General features: G+C 51.0%; 8 protein-coding genes across 8 annotated transcripts; 5 read left to right on the top strand and 3 right to left on the bottom strand.

Annotated features, from left to right (window-relative positions):
- Positions 1 to 378: 378 nt before the first annotated feature.
- On the top strand, positions 379 to 2120 carry BDR25DRAFT_329613 (DUF382-domain-containing protein; the record flags this gene model as incomplete). Its single annotated transcript, XM_033692463.1, has 2 exons — positions 379 to 456; positions 507 to 2120. The coding sequence occupies 2 exons, from the start codon at positions 379 to 381 to the stop codon at positions 2118 to 2120; spliced, it is 1692 nt and encodes a 563-aa protein (XP_033540500.1).
- Positions 2121 to 3123: 1003 nt separating this feature from the next.
- Positions 3124 to 5069, top strand: BDR25DRAFT_297800 (uncharacterized protein). Its single transcript, XM_033689025.1, has 2 exons — positions 3124 to 3660; positions 3718 to 5069. Exons 1-2 carry the CDS (start codon positions 3584 to 3586, stop codon positions 4823 to 4825), a joined length of 1185 nt encoding a protein of 394 aa, XP_033540499.1. The 5' UTR covers positions 3124 to 3583; the 3' UTR covers positions 4826 to 5069.
- A 208-nt stretch (positions 5070 to 5277) lies between these two features.
- On the top strand, positions 5278 to 9267 carry BDR25DRAFT_347141 (beta and beta-prime subunits of DNA dependent RNA-polymerase). Its single transcript, XM_033694235.1, has 2 exons — positions 5278 to 5335; positions 5387 to 9267. Exons 1-2 carry the CDS (start codon positions 5318 to 5320, stop codon positions 9008 to 9010), a joined length of 3642 nt encoding a protein of 1213 aa, XP_033540498.1. The 5' UTR covers positions 5278 to 5317; the 3' UTR covers positions 9011 to 9267.
- A 1773-nt stretch (positions 9268 to 11040) lies between these two features.
- Positions 11041 to 11349, bottom strand: BDR25DRAFT_196394 (uncharacterized protein; the record flags this gene model as incomplete). Its single annotated transcript, XM_033684343.1, has 1 exon — positions 11041 to 11349. A coding segment is annotated over one exon (309 nt), but the record flags the coding sequence as incomplete, so codon positions are not given.
- A 96-nt stretch (positions 11350 to 11445) lies between these two features.
- Positions 11446 to 12423, bottom strand: BDR25DRAFT_297789 (uncharacterized protein; the record flags this gene model as incomplete). The annotated part of the gene is made up of 3 exons (XM_033689024.1): positions 12017 to 12423; positions 11658 to 11907; positions 11446 to 11606 (listed from the first exon to the last, which is right to left on the bottom strand). Exons 1-3 carry the CDS (start codon positions 12308 to 12310, stop codon positions 11446 to 11448), a joined length of 705 nt encoding a protein of 234 aa, XP_033540496.1. The 5' UTR covers positions 12311 to 12423.
- A 149-nt stretch (positions 12424 to 12572) lies between these two features.
- On the top strand, positions 12573 to 14780 carry BDR25DRAFT_272851 (tubulin-domain-containing protein). The gene is made up of 6 exons (XM_033687333.1): positions 12573 to 12693; positions 12786 to 12826; positions 12948 to 12974; positions 13028 to 13103; positions 13163 to 13693; positions 13769 to 14780. Exons 1-6 carry the CDS (start codon positions 12669 to 12671, stop codon positions 14419 to 14421), a joined length of 1353 nt encoding a protein of 450 aa, XP_033540495.1. The 5' UTR covers positions 12573 to 12668; the 3' UTR covers positions 14422 to 14780.
- Positions 14781 to 16746: 1966 nt separating this feature from the next.
- Positions 16747 to 19613, bottom strand: BDR25DRAFT_383514 (chromosome segregation protein-like protein). The gene is made up of 4 exons (XM_033697828.1): positions 19551 to 19613; positions 19340 to 19497; positions 19136 to 19287; positions 16747 to 19087 (listed from the first exon to the last, which is right to left on the bottom strand). Exons 1-4 carry the CDS (start codon positions 19597 to 19599, stop codon positions 16846 to 16848), a joined length of 2601 nt encoding a protein of 866 aa, XP_033540494.1. The 5' UTR covers positions 19600 to 19613; the 3' UTR covers positions 16747 to 16845.
- Positions 19614 to 20923: 1310 nt separating this feature from the next.
- Positions 20924 to 21845, top strand: BDR25DRAFT_307678 (uncharacterized protein). The gene is made up of 4 exons (XM_033690882.1): positions 20924 to 21198; positions 21257 to 21266; positions 21325 to 21525; positions 21587 to 21845. Exons 1-3 carry the CDS (start codon positions 21043 to 21045, stop codon positions 21501 to 21503), a joined length of 345 nt encoding a protein of 114 aa, XP_033540493.1. The 5' UTR covers positions 20924 to 21042; the 3' UTR covers positions 21504 to 21525; positions 21587 to 21845.
- The last annotated feature ends 1235 nt before the right edge of the window (positions 21846 to 23080 follow it).

Raw genomic sequence — 23080 nt, 5'->3', positions numbered from 1 at the left:
AAGGACCTTTAGGTTTTAACAGGTGAAGACCAGTGAGTGCACGTGACTGGGGACTTATGATGGCTCAATAGCGCCTTGGCGCAGCCAACCTCCCGAAATCTTCGCGACTTCACCTTCACCCACGACGCCCATTTCCAACAACGCCCTCCTTCCGCCATACTTGTCTTCATAGCGCACCTTACAATCTAAGAAAGGCCAGTACAGCCGGATTAAGCCCTACCGCTGTCGTTCACCGCTCGTGTCACGCAGGATACCGCCTTCGTCGTTGCGGCGCGAGATAGCGGCCTCTGCATCGCGACCTAACGTCGAGCAACAGAGCTCTCGAGTAGATATCATCCCGCCACATCAGATTGCGTCTTTCTTGTCGCATGCCGCAAGATGCCTGGTGTCATAGAGAAGGGCGCGAAGAAGAGCAAGGCCGCATATCGCAGGGCCCAGAAGAAGGCAAAGCGCGAGGTACTATCTGTCTCGAAACTTCTGATCTGCCCTCACTGACTGCTCTACAGGAAATACCTGCTGAAGTTACCGCTTCTGCACCTGAGATCGAGTCACTCACACCCGTAACATCAACAAACGATACCTTGGTGGACGGACCCGCAATAACCACCGCTGACGACTTCCTGGAGGACCCCTTGTTTGACGAGTTCAAGGACGTACTTGCCAAGTTTCAACTACCTGCTGTCGAAGAAACGGTCAAAGAAACCGATAAGCCAGAGATATTCTTATCGGATGACGATGAAATCCCTGACGAGGAGGAGACCCGAAAAAGGCTGTCCAAGAAAGCAAAGAAGCAGCTGAACAAGCTGTCAATTGCTGAGCTTAAGGCACTAGTAAAGAAGCCTGAGCTAGTGGAATGGACTGATGTATCATCTTCAGATCCACAGCTCCTCGTCTCGCTCAAAGCGCAGAAAAACGTCATTCCGGTTCCTCCTCACTGGTCCCTCAAGCGCGAGTACCTATCTTCGAAACGCGGCATCGAAAAACCACCGTTTGCCCTTCCAAAATTCATTCAGGAAACTGGAATTTCTGAAATGAGAGATGCCGTACTTGAGAAGCAAGCCGAGATGACACTCAAGCAAAAGCAGCGAGAGCGTGTGCAAGGAAAGTTGGGGAAGCTTGACATTGACTACGGGAAGCTTTATGACGCCTTCTTCCGTCGTCAGACGAAACCTGAACTAACCCGATATGGCGAGGTCTACTACGAAGGCAAAGAGTTCGAGACAAATCTTAGACATTTGCGTCCTGGCGAGCTGGGAGAAGAGCTCAAAGAAGCCCTTGGCATGCAACCTGGTGCTCCACCACCATGGCTTGTTAACCAGCAGCGATTTGGTCCTCCGCCATCTTATCCATCTCTGCGCATTCCTGGTGTCAACGCTCCTATTCCTCCAGGCGCACAATGGGGATATGCGCCGGGCCAGTATGGCAAACCTCCAGTCAGCGATCACAACCAACCCTTGTTTGGGGGCGACCTTTTTGGACAGGTTATTGCGGAAGAATCTGTACAATCAACCCAGCTAGGTGAGCCTATCGAGCGGGGAGCTTGGGGAACATTGCGAGCCGAAGGAGAGAGCGAGGATGAGGACGAGGAAGAGGAGGACGAGGAAGAGGAGGACGAGAATCAGGTGGGGGAGGCTGGTGAAGCTGATATGACTGGTACTCAAACTAACATGACAATGGCCTCTATGGCCCCCTCAGAAATGGGCGGGATTGAGAGTATTGGCGGCGAGTTTACCTTGCGAAAACAGCGCAAAGGAACGGAGACGGAAGTTCCGGGAGGGCCACCGCGTAGCGCCTATCAGGTGTTGCCGGAGAAGGATATTCAGGCCAAGGGCTTCTTTGGCGGCGAGCATGCTTATGATCTCAAGGCCGCTATGCCAGAATTTGGAGACGACAATAGGAGGAAGCGAAAGGCTGGTGACATTGACGTGTCTGTTGACGTGGATTCTTTGACAAGAGATGATAAGCTGGATAAGGAGGCTCTGAGGAAGCAGTACGAGGCTCAGAAGAAGGCGGAGGCACAGGGCCAGTGGACTAGCGTTGATCTGGATGATATGTCTGAGATGATTGCGGAGAACCGCAAGCGCGTAAAGAGGGACGAAGAGAGACGCAGCAGGCGCTGATCATAAGAGTGAGTGTACAACAGGAGCGGCCATCTTTTGAAGATACCTAGCACAAAGGGCTGAACAAGCTCTATCCCTGTGTGACAGCACGGCTTGATGGGCTATCGATATAATATCAATAGATTGGGGCACAACTTAGGGGCCTGCATAGGATTGGCGTTAGGAACGACCCGCAACAGGGCTGCTACAAGATTACAATCGAGTCAAGATACTTTCGCATCCGGGGCCGTCTGTGTAGCACTACGTGGGTTACGTCGAACTGAGTTGTACTTGTTTCAAGATAGAAGAAAAGGGGACATGGACAAAGTGAATGGTCACGCAAGAGAAGGCATGGATTGTGAAACGAAATGGGTTGGGCGAATGAAGAAATTTTTCTGCGCAGCTTGTGACGTACTGCGTGCAGGCATCTATGGTGGAATATTTTCAAGATTCTGATTCAGAGGCAAAACGTTGCGGATGGGTTCACCCTATAAACGTTCTAACCGTGGACCCAATTCCAGGAATTAGTCTAAGCGACTGCTGAAATATCTTCAGGTGGTGGCTTCAACATGCAGGAAGGAGGTTCGCCAACCTGATACCAGCTGTCTACCTACTTTCCTTCTACGCCTTCGCGATCGCGCCTATGGCTAAAGCCTGTCCCTATGTCATCGTCGTATTGTCACAGTGCTCATGTGGGGGGACAGGTAAAGGAGAACAGCCAAGGCTGGCGGAGTTTGCCTAGGTGGAATATTGCCATCACGTGATGTGGCAGAGACCGCGTCGCCGATTCGCTTGAACATCACTTTTTCCTGCACCTCAGACAACATTCACCCAACTCGCAGACCCGCACCCGTCACCCATTCTTATACGGAGCTATTTCAGTCTGCGCAGGCTTTGTTACGTCCATTTCCACCTCCATCTAACGTGTTGCAAAGGCAAGAAGACGGCAACCACTGTCGCAACTATGGACAGGGATAGAGATCGAGACCGAGACCGCGACCGAAGGTTTGTCGCAACCACACCTTTTGAAAGCATCTAGACGATCCAAATTGCCGCGTTTGGCGCTCTCGCAGATGACTTGAGCCCTGTTGACGGTAGCTAACAGCTTGCGCAGAGATGAAAGGTACTCTAATACTTATCGGCCTCGCTCCCCAGGTCCTCGAGTCGATAGCTATCGCGCCCGTGGCCCTCTTGTCGCAGACACGTACACTCCAGGAAGTCGCTCCTCTCGCCCACGAAGCCCCTCACCAGCATACCGCCGAAGGTCGCGTAGCCCGCGACGAGATGACGATCGCTGGAGGGGGAGGCCGCGATCACCTCCACGCCGAGCCTACTCCCCCAGGCGAGACGATTACAGGAGCGATCGTGCCAGATCCCCTCGTCGAGGCGGATATGATTCGTATACTACACGTTCTCCGCGAGCTCGTGACAGGTCTCCTCCGCCTTTGAGGGAACGCGACATCTCACCGGCGAGGAGCCGCGGAATGCGTTCGCCGCCTCGCAAGAGAGATTCGCCTCCACGTAGCAGCAGGTACGAGGAGCCACGCTCTCGTGCACACAGGTAAGAAATTCCACAACCCAATCCTTCTGTCTGGATTGTCGCATTAACCCCGAGAAGTCCTTATCGTCGAAACTATTCTCCGCCTCCCCGAGACACCCGCGAATTCCGACGTCGCACGCCTTCTCCCCGGCGCGACCGTGTGGATCCATATACAGCAGACACTTGGCGGCGTAGATCACCCTCCCCTGCTAGACAAGCCTATGCATCAAATGATGCGTCAGGCAGGGACTCGGCTGCTACCTCTCGACGTTCGTCCCCTCGTCCTGTGCACCCTACCAGGGCTGCACTTGTTTCTGAGGACATACCTTTGAGGGATCCAGTGTCTGCGCCTAGGTCACCATACCGCGAACGAGATGATCGCGACCTCGAGCAGTACGACAGAGGCAGGGACTTCGCTCGTGGGCAAGAACGCGAACGGTCTCCTCCCCGGATTCGCGACACTCCCCCGACAGGACCACGCGGCGACCGAGAGTTTGCCCCACCAACTGGACCATCGTCATCTTATCGCAATGGAGAGAACAACTTTGCGAGAGCTCCGCCAACTGGTCCCTCAGCCCGTAGCTATCCCTCTCCTGCTATTTCCCCACCCGTTGGACCATCGGGAGCGGCTCCGCAGGCACCTGCGTATCCTCGTGGAAACAACCCTGTTCTCGCTGCTCCAACTCGCCCCCGAGGCGGTGGTCGCGGCGGCTTTGGATACGATGCACCTCGTGATTTCTCAGGTCCCGCGCCTCGTCGTGGGTCTACGCACTGGGGTGGACGTGGTGGTGGTGGCTACTATAGTGGACCTCCATCTGGACCTCGTGGCTCTGTAGGCGGACCTACTCCCTTTGCACCTCCGTTCCGCGGGTCGAGCAATAGCACTTCCACCACCTACCCTCGTACTCAACGCTTCCGTGACCATCTTTCCGATTTGCCAAAGGAAGTACAAGGAGGTCAGAAAGCCCCAGATGTGTACGACCAGAGCAAGATTCTAAAATTGGAGGAGGATGCAAGGAAACTGCGGGAACTCATCGATGCGAAGGAGATGGCAAAGAGGCAGCAACTTAAGGAGTGGGACACGTTGGAGAGAGATGCTACTAATGCAGCCCTAAGGTCAGAGCTTGCAGAGCAGCAATTGAGGTCACTGAACGGAGAGGGTGAAGTTGGTGGAGCGGCCTTTTAAGGCACGAAGAAGAGGCACGCTAGACATTCCGGATGCAAGGTTTTTTGTTGGGCCATGTATCTGAGCGTCCTCATTGCTACGTGGATGGGAAGACTGGAGGGCTCAAATTTCAAAAGCAGGGGTCTGTTAGCTGGGGCGTATGTGACGGTGGTGATTGTGTATGATAATGGTGGCATTTGACGGTGGAATTGCTTTGGTGACGGCATTGGCAGCGAGGCTAGGGTCTTGAGCGTGCAACATTAGGTAGATCATTTAATGGATTTCTTTGATCTTCATCAAATCCTAATCTTGGTCGAGGGAGTCACAGAATAGAATTTGGAGGTGAAGGCGGTGAATGGAATCGCGAAGACTGATTGGTCACCCACTCGGCAATCTGAAGGTGGGCTGCTGCTTCGGAAGCTAAATAAATTATATCGAAACCTGCCCCTCCGAGCAACTTGAGCTCCCAAACCCCTCACCAACATTGAACAGCTCGCGAATTTCGGGGTAAACATGCCGGTGCCGCGAAAGGTACAGTATCTCGAACCATCCAAGAAAGGATACTTCGCTGATATGTCTCAGGATCCGACGCCTCGCGCACCCCGCGTCGTGAAGGCAAAAGCTGCAGCAACCCGAGAGACCCCTCAGCAGCCTGCAATAGACGTTGATATGCCCGATGCCGCTCTGGCGGCCGCAAGAAATGACGCTCATGCAGACAGCGATATCGAAATGCTTGATGGTGCTCCCCAGCCACCAAAGCAAACCCGAAGGCGGAGAGCGCCAGCACAGAGCAACGGCGTCGACGAGTTTTCTGCCCTCCTAGAGCCGTTCTACTACGGGAAGGCGATCACAGATCCCATCAATACCGCAGAGGATAAGTGGAATCTACTGCCGGCTTTTCTCAAGGTCAAGGGTTTGGTCAAACAACACATTGACTCATTCAACTACTTTGTCGATGTAGAGCTCAAGAAGATCATGTTGGCGAACAACATTGTTAAGAGCGATATTGATCCAAAGTTCCACTTCGAGTATACAGATATTCGCGTCGAGTGGCCGACACGTTCCGATGAAGACGACCTTACGAACCACAAAAGTAATGTCACTCCACATGAATGTCGCCTCCGAGACATGACTTACGCCGCCCCGATCAAGGTGGACATTGTATACACGAGGGAAAACACCAAGATGAAGAGGGTAAATATTAGAATCGGAAGATTGCCTATCATGCTGAAGAGTAATCGGTGTAAGCTGGCTGGTAAGAACGATAGAGACATGGCCTACATGAATGAGTGTCCGCTCGACCCTGGCGGCTATTTCATTGTGAAGGGCCAGGAGAAAGTCATTCTCGTTCAAGAGCAAATGAGCAAGAACCGTGTCATCGTTGAAAGCGCCAAAGGAATCATTCAAGCCAGCGTCACTAGCTCAACCCAGGAACGAAAGTCGAAGACATACGTTCTGAGTAAAAAGGGTGTTATGTTTCTCCGGCACAATACCCTATCCGAGGAAATTCCGATTGTGTTCGTTTTGAAAGCGTTGGGAATACCATCAGATCGCGAGATCCTGATGATGGTAGCTGGAGAAGACAGCGCGTACCAGGATATGTTCACTGTTAACTTTGAGGCATGTGGAAGAGAAGGAGTTCACACGCAACAGCAAGCTCTTGAGTATATTGGTCACAGGGTTCGGATCATGAAGAAACCACAAGGAGGTTTCCAGAGACGGAACTACTATCTTGAGGCCATCGAATGCTTGTCGTCTGTTATCATTACGCACGTTCCCGTTGTTGGCACCAATTTCAGGCAAAAAGCACAGTACATTGCTTTCATGGCCAGGAGAGTGCTCATGGCCATCCAGGACCCTAAACTCATCGACGATCGTGACTACGTCGGAAATAAACGACTTGAACTAGCTGGCCAGATGTTGTCTCTTCTTTTCGAAGACCATTTTAAGAAGTTTAACTATGACTTTAAAATGAGCATAGACAAAGTCCTGAGGAGGTCACACCGAGCGTCAGGATTCGATGCATACGCCCATTTTAGTGTTCATCAAAACCACATTACGATGGGTATCGAGCGCGCATTGTCCACTGGCAATTGGAATCTACGGCGATTTAAGATGGAACGAGCGGGCGTCACGCATTTGCTAAGTAGGCTCAGTTACATCAGTGCTATTGGTATGATGACTAGGATTACTAGTCAATTTGAAAAGACTCGGAAAGTGTCTGGACCTCGCGCACTCCAACCTTCGCAATTTGGTATGCTCTGCCTAGCTGATACACCCGAAGGAGAAGCGTGTGGTCTAGTTAAGAATCTATCTTTGATGACCCATATTACCACCGAGGCTGAAGAGGGCCCCATTCGTAGGATTGTATTTGACCTCGGCGCTGAGGATATCACCGCCTTCACTGGAGAGGAGATTCATGCCGAGGGAGTATACTCTATCTTCCTTAATGGAACGCCTTTAGCGACGACTGACATGCCGAAGCAGTTCCTTAACAACTTCAGACGGCTCAGGCGATCAGGACGCATATCCGAGTTTACAAGCATTCACATCAATCATCACTATAATGCAATGCATATCGCTACGGATGAAGGGCGCATCTGCCGGCCACTGATTGTCGTGGAAACTGGCCGGTCTAAAGTCACAGCGCGATATCTCAAAGCTTTGCGCAAAGGGACAATGGCTTTCGATGACTTCCTTTCTCGCGGACTCGTAGAGTATCTTGACGTCAACGAAGAGAATGACTCGAACATCGCCACGTATGAGAAGGATATAAACGACCATACCACTCACCTCGAGATCGAGCCCTTCACCATCCTTGGAGCTGTTGCCGGCTTGATTCCTTACCCCCACCATAATCAATCACCTCGAAACACCTACCAATGTGCTATGGGTAAACAAGCTATCGGCGCCATTGCGTACAACCAGTTCCAGAGGATCGACACCTTGCTGTACCTGATGGTGTACCCCCAAAGCCCGTTAGTGAGGACTCGCACTATTGAGCTTGTCAAGTATGACAAGCTTCCTGCCGGGCAAAATGCCGTTGTAGCTGTAATGTCTTATTCGGGGTACGATATTGAAGACGCCTTGGTGCTCAACAAGGCCTCTGTTGATCGTGGTTTCGGACGGTGTCAAGTCTTCAAGAAGTCTGCCTGGACTCCGAAAATGTACCCCAACGGATCCGCAGATATGGTCCTGCAGAAGTTTGAGTCCAAGGAAAAGAAAAACCACGCTCTTGGAGTAGATGGAATGGCTCAGGTGGGATCGCAGCTTTTCCAAGGCGACAGTTATATCATGAAAGGAGCTCCTAAAGATTTCGGTTCAGTCAACCCCGCAATCCAGGAGTGGAAAGAGTCACCATTGAGCCATAAGCTCCCGGATCCAGCATACGTGGATCAGGTCTGCGTTACGGAGAACGAGACAAGTGGGCAGCCGGTTATCAAGGTGTTGTTGAGACAGACCCGGAGACCAGAGCTTGGCGATAAGTTCTCTTCAAGACATGGGCAGAAGGGTGTCGTGGGACTCATCTCGCCGCAAGAAGACATGCCATTCAGTGACAAAGGCATATGCCCGGATATTATTATGAATCCTCACGGTTTCCCATCGCGTATGACAGTTGGTAAAATGATGGAACTACTCTCTGGAAAGGCTGGCGTCTATGATGGATCCTACCAGTATGGGACCGCGTTCGGAGGTAGCAAGGTCAGGGATATGGCCGAAATCCTTTTACAACACAACTACAGCTATTACGGAAAGGACTACCTGACATCTGGGATCACCGGCGAAGCACTTCAGTTCTACGTCTTCTTCGGACCGATCTACTATCAGAAACTCAAACACATGGTCCAAGACAAGATGCACTCTCGAGCTCGCGGCCCCCGCGCCATCCTCACTCGCCAACCGACAGAAGGTCGTTCCCGAGACGGTGGCCTGCGTCTCGGTGAGATGGAGCGCGATTGTCTAATTGCGTATGGTGCGAGTCAATTGCTACTCGAGCGGCTCATGCTGTCGTCGGATCAACACGAGGTCGACATCTGCTCAAAGTGTGGTCAGATGGGCTACTCCGGATGGTGCAAAATGTGCGAGAGCCATGAGGCGATTCATCAGTTGACGATGCCGTACGCAGCAAAGTTGCTGATTCAGGAGCTGAGCAGCATGAATATCAAGGTGTCTATTGGGCTTGAGGACGAGTTTCCGAGAGAGTGAGTTTAATACCCCTTTTGCATAATGAACCGACCCGTGTGTCTACCTGCCTGCCCCTGCCTGATGAAGTTGAGTTGGGAATCGGTGAGCGAAGAGGGGAGAAGGAATGGTGGAGATCAAAGTCGATATGTTGCATTTACATGGTTTAGCATTTCGCATAGATGGCAGTAGGGTGGGATGGGATAGATATATCTAATGGTACTGCATCTTCATGGACGGTGTTGGGAGTTTTCTTGTAATTACTTCAACGGCGATTCGTTTCTAAGGTTCTTTCTTCTCTAACCTTTAGAATCGTTATGGATATCAAGGTCTAGGTTCTATTCTTCCTACGAATCAGGAGCTACCAAAGCGTGGAGCAGGTCCGGCAAGCCTTCTTAAAGAGTTTTCCGGGAAAGTCTAACCTGTGATTTATCGTAGAGGAAATGTAGGACCGGTGAGGGAGTAGAGAAGGAACGGAGTACATGTAGCACTTGATATTTCGCTTTCCCTAGGGCGAAGGTGTTCAGACGGCTCTCTGTCACTGTATCACTGCATCACTTCAGCTCATTCTTCGTGAACGAGGATAGAACAAAACAGCATAGTGATATTGCATCTATCAGCTGACCTCGCTACCTTTCTCTACTCTATTCCGCTCCCTCTCCACCCCAACAATTCTCTCCTTCAACACAGACCAGTCTTGCAACTCAAACTGCTATCCCACAACACTCCTCAACACACTAACCTCCGAAACCCCCAACCCTTCGGCAGCGCTTCCAGCCATCCAAAATGTCACCTCCCATCTTCTCTACCAACACAACCCCCACCCTCCGTCGCCGCAACCAAAAATCATTTCGCAGCTCTCGACGCTCTATCCTAACGACCGCTTTCTCGCTTGCAACCTTTGTATGGCTTGTTGTGCTGGCTGGTGTTGTGTATATTTTTGTTGCAGTTTTTATGAAAGGGAGGTGGGGAGAGAAGCACAGCGCTGAGGGTAAAGGGGTAGGAGGGGGCGAGGAGGTGCATTTCGGGTCTGGGGAGGGACGGTGAGTTTATTTTTGAAATTGGACTGAGGAGAAGAGGAGGGTTAGAGAAGGATGGGGGAACGGGGTGGGGTCGAGACGAGGACTTAAGAGTCCGAAACTAACGTCTGAAGATAGGAATATGTCGACGCATCACCACGAGATCCCGACGGCTCAGGCTCAAGCTCTAGCTCGGGCTCAGAACCAGGTCCAAGATCAATACATCACTCCCAGTATGAAGCTAGAGCTCGATCGGCATCAGCACCAAGAACCAAGCCAGAACGGTATTCCAGCTACCGCGATCGCGGATACCGTTCCCATATCCACGCCTTCGTCTCCAGCTACTGAGCACTGGGGCAAGAAGGTTCTTAAAAATGTTGGAGAAGTGGCCGAGGCGGGAGTCATCGTCGGCACCGGCAAAGATGACCGTGTTGACCTCCTTGCCAGTTTGGTGTCAAGGCTGGAGCAACATGGAAATGGGATGCGCACAAAGTATGCGGAGCGCCTGGGGGGTGTTGCTTGGGAAGCGTAAAAGAAACTTAGCTCAAGGCCAGACAGTCATGTCATTAGACGGTAGGCTGAGCGGGACTCCAAAAATAGGGTGAGAACGACTTCGATAGGTCATTGCCACTGTGCAGTGTTGTTAGGGTTGGATGTGGGTGAAGAGTGCGAGGGGATGAGTTATTCGTATGACAACACAGCACAGCCAGCTGGATTGGGGTGGGTATTGTTCCAGTTTCGATGTTTCTGCTGTGCGTGGCTCTTTTATTCAAAGAGCTTCAACTTCCAAGCCCGCTATCTCCGAGCTAGGCTAAAGGACTAATTCAGCCTGTTGTGTATGAAAGTAAATGTCATTCCGTGTCGGACATAAGCCGTTGCGCTGGGTGAGTCTTCCTTTTGACTATTTGCAAACAACCATAGCTCAATTCAGGACAAGATTTTTACCTCTCATGGTCTCGTGACATCGTAGCAGCTCAAAGTGGCAGGTTCGATGCCCTACACCCAGAGCAACGGTATGCAAGCCTCCCATCAGGTCTCCCGCGACTTCCATAGTCGCTTCTTCGTCTCATTGCTCAGCATCGGCAGGTAGCCCCAAAATAATCCCCGGTGCGAGAACAACAGTGCTAGCCGATCCGCCGGTTCGAGATACTCCATGATCCACTCAGTTAGCTCAATAGGTAGGCGCCAATGAGACACTGTCTTGCCAGGGGGGGGTGGCTCTTGTCGGGTTATGCGGTGGTAGATGTCGGTAGTGAGGGGTGGCACAAGACCGTGACGCTGCAGCAGGGGGTATATAGCAAGGGCGAACATGACAAAGTCATCTGTATGGAGATAGCTAATTATGCTCAGAAGGAGCTCGGCGGGGAGTTGGTCGAAGTTTTTGCGCGGGGTGGGTGGTGGGGGCGGGGGAGCCCCTGCAGCCGACATGGTTGAGACTTCTCAATCTGTATGTGGTCTTGGCGAAGGTTCTGCAGCGATGGAGAGGAGACAGCGGTAGATATATCCTGAGAGGAACCAGGCTGCAACCGCGACCACGCCGATATATATGGCGACCGGACCCAGGGAACGTGGGAAAATGTTCAGGATGTAGGGGTCAAGGACTGAGCGTGTTAGTAAATAGCATACGTCACAGGGAGAGAGGTTTCACGCACTAATATCTGCATCCACGGCCGGGGGATGTTCCATCAAAGTGCGGTTTGAGGAGTAGAACGAGGCCGCTGCCTGGATTCGTAAAAAGAGTGCAGACTGAGATTGGGAGGGCAGATGCTCCTTCAGAACGCCTGTGGTCTCCAGACCAAGCTCCTGGCGCTGTTGGGTGTAAGTGGCAAGGGAAGAGAGAAGTTCTGGGGTATTAAACACGTGGGTGATTGGATATGTGTCCAGCCAGAAGTCTGTGGGTTGCTGTGCTGGGGGGTCAGCGAGGGCAAACAAAGACGCTTCGGCAGCAGAGGAGCGGCACGAGCAGAGCAAGCATGCAATCTACAGTCCAGCAGAGGAGACGCCGACTCACAGTAGCAGGCCAGCAGATACGGACTTCGTACCGGCGGCCTTCGTCCAGGCCGCGCAGAAGGTACCAGGACTCCAGACCGCGGGGGGGAGCGGCAGCGGGGAACTGGACAGCAAGCTTCGTCTCCAGCACAGGGCTGTAGGCAGGCTCGAGCGTGTCTAGACGAAGGTCATCCAGAGCCGGGGGAACATTTGGGAGCGCGGCAGGGCCGGGGGCGAGGAAGATGGTCTTCTCGACGTTGGCATTCACCGTCCAGACGTGTGTGACGATGCAGGGCAGCCAGAGAGTGACACGCATCTTTGGTGAGCAGGGCGGACGACGGAAGGGCAATTGATAGAGCAGCAGTTCATTCTTTCTCACGTGGATTCTGGTGGTCCCATTGGGCAATTGGCCGTCGCGATATGGGGGAGTCTTCGTGGCTGGTGTGATGCTCCAGGCGGCAGCTTCTGAGCCCTGAGCTTTCTCAGCAACAACAGAGTGAGTGGTCCGTGCAACCCCAAAACATAAATCTTCCTCGAGTAAGTCCCGCGACAACACACTATCGTCCTCCCCGCTCCCCCAACACCACACCCACCGCCTCCCCCCCCCCGAACCAGCTTCTCGTTTGCACTCCCGCATTCAGATACCCCAATTCCTACTCGACGACCATCCAGCCATGAGAGAGGTTATTAGTCTGAACGGTACGCACTACCCCCACACGCGCCACGCGCCTTGACCGCCTTTGGTGGGACATCCCTGAACCTCTGCTCATACTGACTTTTCACGCGTACAGTCGGCCAGGCCGGTTGCCAGATCGCGAATTCGTGCTGGGAGGTGAGTACTCGCCGAGAAATCACCATCTCTACCCCTTCCGCTGTCCGCATTCGCCAGTCGAGGGGGCGTTTGCCGATGCCTTCGCAGGCAAGCCAAATCCTAGCTAACACCCCTATTCTAGCTCTACTGTCTCGAGCACGGTATCCAAGTACGTATATGTGGAATATGTCCCTCCCGTACGTGCGGCTAACAACTATCCAGCCCGACGGCTACCTCACCGAGGAGCGAAAGGCCGCCCAGGACGACCATGGCTTTAGCACTTTCTTCTCCGAGACGGGTAAGCTGCACTGCGTCGAACACACGCCGACGAGCTCAAATACTAACCCCCTCCCCCAGGCCAGGGCAAATACGTCCCCCGCACCATCTACTGCGACTTGGAACCCAACGTCGTCGATGAGGTCCGCACCGGCACCTACCGCGCCCTGTTCCACCCCGAGCACATGATCACCGGCAAGGAGGACGCCTCCAACAACTATGCCCGCGGCCACTACACGGTCGGAAAGGAACTCATCGATCAGGTCTTGGACAAGGTCCGCCGCGTCGCTGACGGCTGCTCTGGTCTGCAGGGTTTCCTCGTCTTCCACTCCTTCGGTGGCGGCACTGGTTCTGGATTCGGAGCGCTGTTGATGGAGCGTCTTTCGGTGGACTATGGCAAGAAGTGCAAGCTGGAGTTCTGTGTGTACCCTGCCCCGCAGGTTGCCACGTCTGTCGTCGAGCCCTACAACTCGATTCTGACGACACACACGACTTTGGAACACTCCGACTGCAGCTTCATGGTGGATAACGAGGCCATTTACGACATTTGCCGACGGAATTTGGGCATTGAGCGTCCCAACTACGAGAACCTGAACCGCCTCATCGCCCAAGGTAAGCGTCCATGCCAAATAATAATCCCCCCTTCCCCCCCCTCAAATCTCGCCGTGGCATGCTAACAATATCCAGTCGTCTCCTCAATTACTGCTTCACTGCGATTCGACGGCTCCCTGAACGTCGATCTCAATGAGTTCCAGACTAATCTTGTCCCCTACCCCCGTATCCACTTCCCTCTTGTCGCCTATGCTCCGGTCATTTCCGCCGCCAAGGCCGCTCACGAGGCTAACTCCGTTATGGAAATCACCAATGCTTGCTTCGAACCCAACAACCAGATGGTCAAGTGCGACCCCCGCAATGGAAAGTACATGGCCACCTGTCTTTTGTACCGCGGCGACGTCGTCCCCAAGGATACCCACGTCGCTATTGCCCACCTCAAGACCAAGCGAACTATTCAATTCGTTGACTGGTGCCCGACCGGATTTAAGATTGGTATCTGCTATCAGCCTCCGCAGATGGTCCCCAACGGCGACTTGGCCAAGGTCAACCGTGCCGTCTGCATGCTCTCCAACACGACCGCCATCGCCGAAGCCTGGTCCGCCCTATCCCACAAGTTCGATCTCATGTACTCCAAGCGTGCCTTCGTCCACTGGTATGTTGGCGAGGGTATGGAGGAGGGCGAATTCTCCGAGGCTCGTGAGGACTTGGCTGCGCTTGAGCGCGACTACGAGGAGGTTGCGGCCGACTCGATCGAGGGCGAGGAGGGTGCTGAGGCCGAGTACTAAACAAAAACACTGGAACGTATCCCTATGTTTTGGCGACGTGGCGCGGCGACTTGCAGTTCTGTATTGTTGATTAGTCGCATGCTCTTTCCGTCGAGCAGCTCAACTCAGATCTGCTTTGATGGGAAAGCATGCAACTCTTGGCGATAGTGGTAAAGCGATGGAGTTTTTTGTCAGTGTCAGTGTCGGTGTCGGGAACTGCAACTGCAACCGCAGCGCGGCATATGGATTGTAGACTCTCAAAAGTGGGGCTGATGGAGAGTGCATTTTGAGAGTGTGACGATGATGGAAGGGTCTCTTCTTTTGTTTCTTGATTCTCTAATGCGTACTGGTACACTCATCAAACAAATTGTATCCTGTTGGCTGGGCCTTTGATGTGACTGATGTGCTTCATGAGTTGGGTGAGAGAGTGGGGTTATGCACCGCCACACTTTCCTAATCCAAACCCAACTACTGCCCGAGGAACAATCACGAACTCATATCCCCTCAATACACCCCTCCAACCTGACGTGTAACATCAAGTAAATCTGCTAGAATGGCTCTGCCACAAAAATATTCTATGCCTTTTTTAGTTGAGTATAACAAAATCTTCAAGAAATAATATCGAGTCCGTGAGATCAAATCTAGGACATTTCACTCTGGGCTTGCGACTTCAATGCCCTCGATTCTAACACAATATCGAACTAGGAGGTCATCGAAGATTCATCATTGTATGACCCACTTGTCAGAGTGACAGCACTTTTCATTCTACTATTTCGATTGTGAGAACCTAGTGTGCTAATTCTATAGTCCTTCTGGACGAGATTCTATTCTGATATAAGTTCTCTTGAGCCTACTAGCCGGGGGAGTCTATTTTTGAGAACCCCAACGCGTAGTTTAGCATGTCTGCTGAAAAAGAGCCTATCATGGACAAAAGACGTTGAAATGGTAAAACGATGCGTGGTCGAAGTGCAGGGAGGGCGGAGCCGATCAAGCCCACACCGTCGGCTCGATCTAGACAGGAACCAGAATATGCAGTCAAACGTATTCCATTGAGATGGAATGGCTTGGTTCATCTGAATAACCAGCCCCGTTGTTTCGGTTATGCGTATTCGACTCATAAGATAGCATCGTGTATTTAAATGTAGGGCTTACAGCCAAGGTTAAATTGGGCAGTTCTTCCCCATTGAGATACGTGTATGGCGAGTTTATACAATGCCGCAATACACAACCTAAATAAATAATTAAGTTGTTTATCGAATAGGTGTGTAGTATTAGAGAATGATGCCTTTTTTTTAAACATAATCGCACTTTTCACAAAAGGAACGGCATTATGTATCTCCTGTCTGGGCTTTGTTAGAATCACGTGAGCCACGGTTTCTGTCCCCGCAAAAGCCGAAGTCAAGATCAGGTGAGTTTCTGTGACTGAAGTGAGGAGTTTGAGTCATCATAAAAGATTCACAGTAAGTGGGTGAAATGTTCGTTAATACCTTCAGTCTCCATTCCGGTACGGCCATGGTTCTGAGTCCCTTGAATCATACTGGTAGAGCGATGTGGTCAGCAAAGCAACAGTTCTCTACATAGTTCAACAAATGGATGGAGGCCAGGCGACTTAATGATCTAAGACTCTCATTTTTGTTTTATTTCCTGATGAGTGGCTTTTGGAACGGATCTCTTCCTAGAATTCCAATGCAAGGGAGAAATCCTTTTAAATGACCTTGATCGATTCGGCCGCTTCAATTTTGTCACTGGGAATATACTCTCCGACGACTCTGGGACCCGCTTGTACGAACGAGGGGATATGGACCATCGTTGAAATACCAACGTTACTTCATATGTTCGATCTGTACAACTAAGAGCAGGCATGAATACACACACTCAGATTACTGAAGGGTGTAGAAAGCATAGCCACCGGAAGGCAAACTGGGTCTATGGATACTGGAGAACTGACCATGTACCTGCCTCTTTACGTGACCAAGGTCACCTGGCGTCACAGCTGTGAGACGATGGGCTCAATGTGGTAGCGTACTGCCAAAGTTTGAGATGTCCCTGTAGATATAGCAGTCATCTACGACGAAGAGGAACGTAGTGAACAGATGCGGAAAGCCGAAACGGAGAGAAGTGGTTAGTAAAAGAGAGAAGGTTCTTCGTCGGCGAAATGTGCGTCTGTATACTCTTTCGTGTACAAGTACTCTGAGATTAGTACGAATCCCATTGGTTTGGCGCAGTCGGCAGTTCAGTTGGACTAAGGGCACCCCTGGTACTGGATTTGGTCGTGAATCCAATAGTGACAGTGCCCAGATACATGCTACATCACCATTCACCCATAACCTTGACCTTCCTATGCATTCATTGAATCCACCAAAACGCCATACTATAAATCGCAGACAACAGCGAACCCGCTCGTTTACCTCTCTCAATTCTGCTCAAGAAACCCAACCTACCTCCCTAATCCTCATCCTCCCCCTCCAAACCTACAAGCCTCCGTTCGGCCAACTCCCTGATCTTCTCCCCCAACACCTCCCTCCCATATCTCTGCGCAACTTTACTCGCTAAATCCAACATCTTGCCATTTGCATCGCGCATAAGCGTTACAATCTCCAACGCCTTCATACCCCTGTCTTCACCGGCCAGGCACTCTAAACCCAGGAGCTGGAGTAGCGTGCGGTCGATGGCGACTTCCAGGTCGATGAGGGTTTGGCGCTGGGAGGGTGATCCCCGGGTATGGGAGAGAGTTGAGGAGAGTTGAGTATGCAGAGTGTTGGAGAGGATAAGGGTTTGGGTTAGGCGCGTGGTGTCGTCTTCTTTTTTGCCGGTTGCGCCCTCTGCTTCGTCGTCGTTCATGGCCGAGGGGTCTTCGTCTTTGTCTTTGGCGCTATTGTCGGAGGGCGAGGTGAGCGGGATCTGGAATTCAAATTCTGAGAGAATAGAGCGCGGGAAATAAGGGTATTGGTCCGCGCCCTTGAGAATAATACAATGAAACTTCCGGTTCGCGACGGCGACGGGCCAGTATGACTCTTCCTTCGCGCCCGTCTCAAGACGCGAGAGAAGCCGCGTGTCGAGCATAGGCACCCAGCGTGCCTGGCCGGAAGAACGCCAGTGCAAGAGTGTAAGGAGGACTCCTGTGGAGTCGTAGATGTACGGATCGCCATTGTCGGAGAAGAAGACACTTGTGAGTGTCGAGTTAGGGGTTAGAGCGACGATATCCCCCGATTGATAAACTTCGTCGCGCTTGACATTCTCGATGGTGTAGAGGAGTTGACACATGCCGTCTCCGCCAATAGGTCCGTTCCCGATGGTCAAAACATAATCGCGCCATGCCGCACAGGTTACTGCTGGGCTGGCTTTTTGACGATAGACACGCACGGGGATGCCAAAAAGGGTGTACACTCGTACATAGTTCGCACTGGTTGTTACTACGACATACGAGTCAGAAAGCGCGATTGCGGTGACGTCTTCCCCTTTCGGAAGGTTCGTCCGCCAATCCGTTCGCGTAGTCCAAGTTTCGTGGGGTCTGTAGTAAATCATGGCCGAGGCGTTATGACTCGGCTGGCATGAAAACAACGTCCCGTTGTCGTTGAGACAGGCTTTGTCGTAGAGAAATGGGTCCGTGAAATGAAAGTCCCTGTGGAACTCTCGATCGTAGAACTCTACCGTCACGGTGTTGTGATGGCCAGACTCTTGGGATACGGTCCAGACGAAGCCGGTGAGATTGAGGCAGAGGTAGCGCCGATTACCACGCCAGGGGGTACTGCCCGGCTGAAAAGCTTCGTGGATTTCGGGTTCAAAGGATGATCCATAGGCTCGGCGCTTGCTGGTGCCATTAGGGATAACTCCTAAGTGTCCGTTCGTACGTTTTCCGTGCCCGTTCACTACGGGAGCGTAACCTGCACCGTCATCATCAACTACGAAATCAGCCATGTCTTCATCGTCGGACATGGGTCCTAAGATGTCAGCAAGGGAGTCTGGGGTCTGGGCCCGAAGAGGTCGACGGTGTGGAATGTCGAGATTTGTGGCTCCATTGGCCGGCTTGATAGCATTTCCCGATCGGCCTTCGGATGGGTCGTGGAAGAAAGGGGCTGATTGGAGGGACTTTTCTAGGAGAGAGATATGTTCTTCTGGCACAATGCCTGTGTGAATGAATAGTTCTCCGCCGTTGTTTGTGTATGATAGGATATTCTCAGTTGGGTGCCATACCATGGCGAGAATCGTATCCTTCATATCAGCATACTTCTTGAGTAGCTTCTGCGTCTTTGCGTCCCAAAGACAAAGATTCATATCGCTTGAGGTAGTTGCCAGCAGGGCACCATTTGGTGACCAAGCCGCAGCTGTGATATCTGCAGAGTGGCTAGTATTGAATGCTCGTTGACGCTCCCAATCGCTGAAAGACATGACCTGGATTTCTCGTCCGGCTGTCGGCGTTGCAAACGCTCTCCCATCGGGATGCCATAGCACCTTCGAACTAGCCTCTGCATCTGATTCTAGGCTCTTGATCATCCCATCCACCTTCTTGATCATGTTGGGCTCTTCTGAGCTCAAAGAGTACATATAGATATTGCCGTCGGTGCAGGATACAGCGAGATGAGATCCACTGTGGTCGAACGCAACATGTTTGACGGCTCGGGGTTGGTCGCGAAGGATTTGAATCTGCATATTGTCTTGCGTATTGACGACCTTGACAACCAATTCACTATTCATTATTGGCTTATTTCAACCTTGACAATTGGGGGAGACTCACTCGCTCGCAACGGCAACCCAGGTGCCATCCGGACTCAATGCAAGATCTCGAACCGGCAGAGAAGCCCTTACAAGTACTTGATCTAGTGTGTTGTCCGCCAAAGAGTATTTAGACACTGTTCCATCCTCGGCTCCCGCAATGAAGAAGCCATTCTGTCCTCCAAATCAGTTCAGTCTTGGAAACCAGAGGGGGAACGGCGCGTACGCTCGCGACAATAGCTGTACTATTCTCCATACATTCATCCACCATAACTGGCTCATCATCGCTCCCTGTACTGAAAATCCGGCAGAAATTATCCACACCAGCTGTGATCAGCTTCTTGCCATTTGGTGTGTAGGTAAGGAAGGTCGCGCCGGGAGTATCTAATTGCACAATTAGTGATATAGGGATCTGTGTTGGGAAATAATAGGCTTACGAGCATGACGACCGCGTATTCGCTGCTGTAAAGCCATTTTTGCGAGCATTCGTGAGGTGTTGCTGTTGGAGAATCTGAGGCGCGTAGACGCGTTCCAAGGCTCCTCGCGTAAAGTGGCGAAGATGGTCTGTGCGCTACTTCGTGAAGGTCCATTCGATTTCACGCTTCCTCTTCACGGCTCACCACAACATCTCAATCACGCAACGCGCATCAAACATGTTGTATCGAAGGTCTATATTTTCAACATTTTTCTCTACTCCCTTTCCTCGTCGGCACTCTCTTCCTCAGTCATTCATCCTAATTCCTTCCTCAATACCCCATGGCTTCCCCAGACTGGTGAATCCTTTACCTCGTCATTTCGCTCTGGAGACTGCGCTCGTACTTGCAGAAGCATCGTTCCCAAACGGTAGAGTTCCATGAACCAAGGAGTCGTAACCCGGAGTGTCCAGAGTAGAACGTACCCGGTTTCAGAGAAGAACCCTGTGCCCGAAGACAATACGGATGCGTAGAAGAGCTTTGGGCAAAGTTGAAGGGGCTTATTCTGAACTGGCTGGACGATTATTTGATTCTGGTGCTTTCTATGCCATATCAACAGAATACGACAATTCTCGGGGTCAAGCGGCTAGGCAAAGAACATGTTCATTTGATTCAGTCTACACTCTGTTACATTTTCAGTCTTCGAACGTGACAGCTTCTTCATCCCAATTGTAGATCGTATCTTCCGCTGCAAAAGATCAGAGACAACAGCCATAGTATATCTAAAAGTCCAAAAAAATTAACAAAAGAAAAGGCCTTTGCAGCTCCTCCTGGAAACCAGCATTACCCAGGTATATATACTATTGTTGCCGTTCTTTATTGAAGATTATTCAAGTCTCTTTCTCTCTCTGCAGATCGAACTCCGCCCTGTTTTATTGGGGAAAGTTGGTCTGGTTTCTTCGTACAGACCGGTCAGGCTTGTCAAGGGATACCTATCGCACTCCGCTGATTTATAATCTTGTTTGAATACACTAACCAATTGATAGGCCGACAAATAAAAACTAATCCATGTGTAAAGAACAAAAAAGTGGAGGTCACAGTGTTTGTACGAAGTCATCGATCGCTTGTGTCGCACTTTTTCAACAGGCGCGCTTCTCGTTTTGAGAAACGAGACCATACCAAATGCCACCATCAGCCTCAACGGTACCTAGAGACTGCGAATTATAGACTGTAAGCCTAAGCTAAAGCTTAAGCTGAAGAACAGCGAAGTGCGCTTTACAGTTGTTTGGTAGTCCGTTGCCCAGCAACGACAATGGTATTTCCTAATCTGGTTAGTGATGGGACAAGGGTTAAGCGCGTTGAAAAGCCGCCCTCGACCCTCCACCACCTTCTTCTTCTCCACATCACCCCAAAACAAAAAGCTTACCAGCGCTACAATCGCCACACCAATCTGCGCATTTTCAACCTTCCGTATCTTCGAATCACAGCATTAGCCACATCTTCTAAGACCGTGATAATGACCGACGACCACAAGATGGAGGACGCTGAAATGAGCAACGCCCCCACCGGTGCCGTTGACAAGGGCAAGGGCAAGGCCCCGCAGGCTCCAGATGCTATGGAGGAGTCTGCTGAGGAGTCTTCAAGTGGCGAGGAGTCTGGCGCCGAGAATGAGGTATGCTTCTGTCGGCTGAGCACTAGCGCAAACTTCAAGGCTAACTAGATCGCAACAGGGCGGTGAACGTACAATTTCCCCCGCACGCGCCATCCTGATGAGATGTAGGACTGACGAATAATTTAGCTGAGCTAGAGGATGAGGACAACATGGAGGAAATCGACACCAGCAACATCATCCCAAGCGGCCGTCGCACGCGTGGCAAGAATATCGATTTCAAGAAGGCTGCACAGGAATTAGGTGGAGACGATGACGAGGAGGACGATGAGGACTTCAATGACCCAGATGATGCTATGGAAGAGTAGAGGCCTGCTACTCTCTCTCTTGGTACGGCTTGCCCCCAACCCGCCTCACTATTCTCTCCGGATATTCACTGACGGAGGAGTAGGCGCGCATTTACGCGATCATGAAACATTCATGTTCATGCCTTGGCATCTCGAAATCTGGGTTGGTATTCATAAACAAAACATGTTGGCATAGGTCGGCGGGCAGGCTCATATGATATCTGGAGTCTTGGCGCGGTCCCACTGCATGCTGGATGGAGTAGTGATGAGGCGAGCCTGGGTTGTTATGGACACTGTCAGTGTCACAACTCACGGCATGGATACCTCTGATATGCATACAAATTCAGCAAATTTCACCTCGAAGTGAATGTGCCTTTCTGGTCCATCTTTCTGACGTGATATTTATTGTGCGGAAGTCGAAGTGTTTTTGTGTTGATCGCTTCCATCGATATAATCAAAATCGCTGTCTTCCACGAACATGTCTTTGGCGGGGTTCGGTTATGGATATTAACCTCAAGACATAAAGTCGCAGCTCGTGAAGACTGAAATCGCTCAAAAAAACTCTCTCTCACATAGCCGACCTACAATTCATCCTATTCTACCTACTCCCTCGCAAATATGTATCGTCTAACATCTCAATCCAAGCACATACGACCACAGGAACTAGAAAACGTCGCGAACCCGTTAGATCTCGCAAGACAAATCTGTTACCGGTCTGTTAGTAGTTGGGCGGGTGACCACCCGCGAAGCCGGGCTGTCGTATGTAATTTTTTTAATTTCATAAAAATTATTTTTGCGTACTTTCTTGTTAGGGGAAGGGTTTTTTATTCGCTTGGAAGGGTGGAGGAAGTTGTGGGAAGTTGCGGGAGGTTTGGCATTAGGATGTAGTTTTGAAAATTGTAAATGATTTATTGGGAAGGAGTGTGGCATTGTGAATGGTAGACAATTGAGGAGTGCGTTTTGTGGTTTTCATTCGTATGTTAAGGCAATAATCACCCAACCATTCAACTCCCCGAAATTATCCATATTCCTAGAGAAGAAAAGAGTGTTTTCAATATTCTTATTTAATATTCGTTAGCAGAGGAAGTGACTACTTCAACCATTTTGTGATATGCACTAGCACAAGATCAACTTTATCCTGTCATCCTGGGAACAATAGCATTTACTCATCATTCTTAAGTCTTCAAAATACGGTTGGGTTCAGTTGTTTTGGCCAGATTTGAAGGGGGTTCCCCATGGCTATAAAGATCTCAAAGTGTGAAGATTCTGGTAGCTTTTCTCCTTCTCTCTAATAAACGGAAAATTTGTGACATAAATCTTGTAAAAACCCCGCCGTGACTACAAATTGGTGTCAAGCTTAGAGGAGGATTGGATCAGAGGCCTCGATTTGTTGAATATGTTGCTGCGATTAGCGTGAGGGTTAAGGGGGTCTGGGTTCTGTCCGAAACAAGACCCTTATAGCTAAAGAATGTTTAAGGCGGGAAGGCGGAAATTCAAACTTCAAGAGTGAAAAGCTCGCCATGGCTAAAATGTCACGGTCCGGTGGCAAGGGGATATGCAAGTTGAGGTCCATGCAAGTTAATCTCCGATGCAAGCGC

The sequence above is a fragment of the Lindgomyces ingoldianus genome (genome assembly GCF_010093535.1).
Source record: "Lindgomyces ingoldianus strain ATCC 200398 unplaced genomic scaffold BDR25scaffold_57, whole genome shotgun sequence".
NCBI classification, from domain to species: Eukaryota; Fungi; Ascomycota; class Dothideomycetes; order Pleosporales; family Lindgomycetaceae; genus Lindgomyces; species Lindgomyces ingoldianus.
The sequence above is the reverse complement of the archived record's forward strand: the minus strand, read 5'-3'. Positions and strand labels throughout refer to the sequence as shown.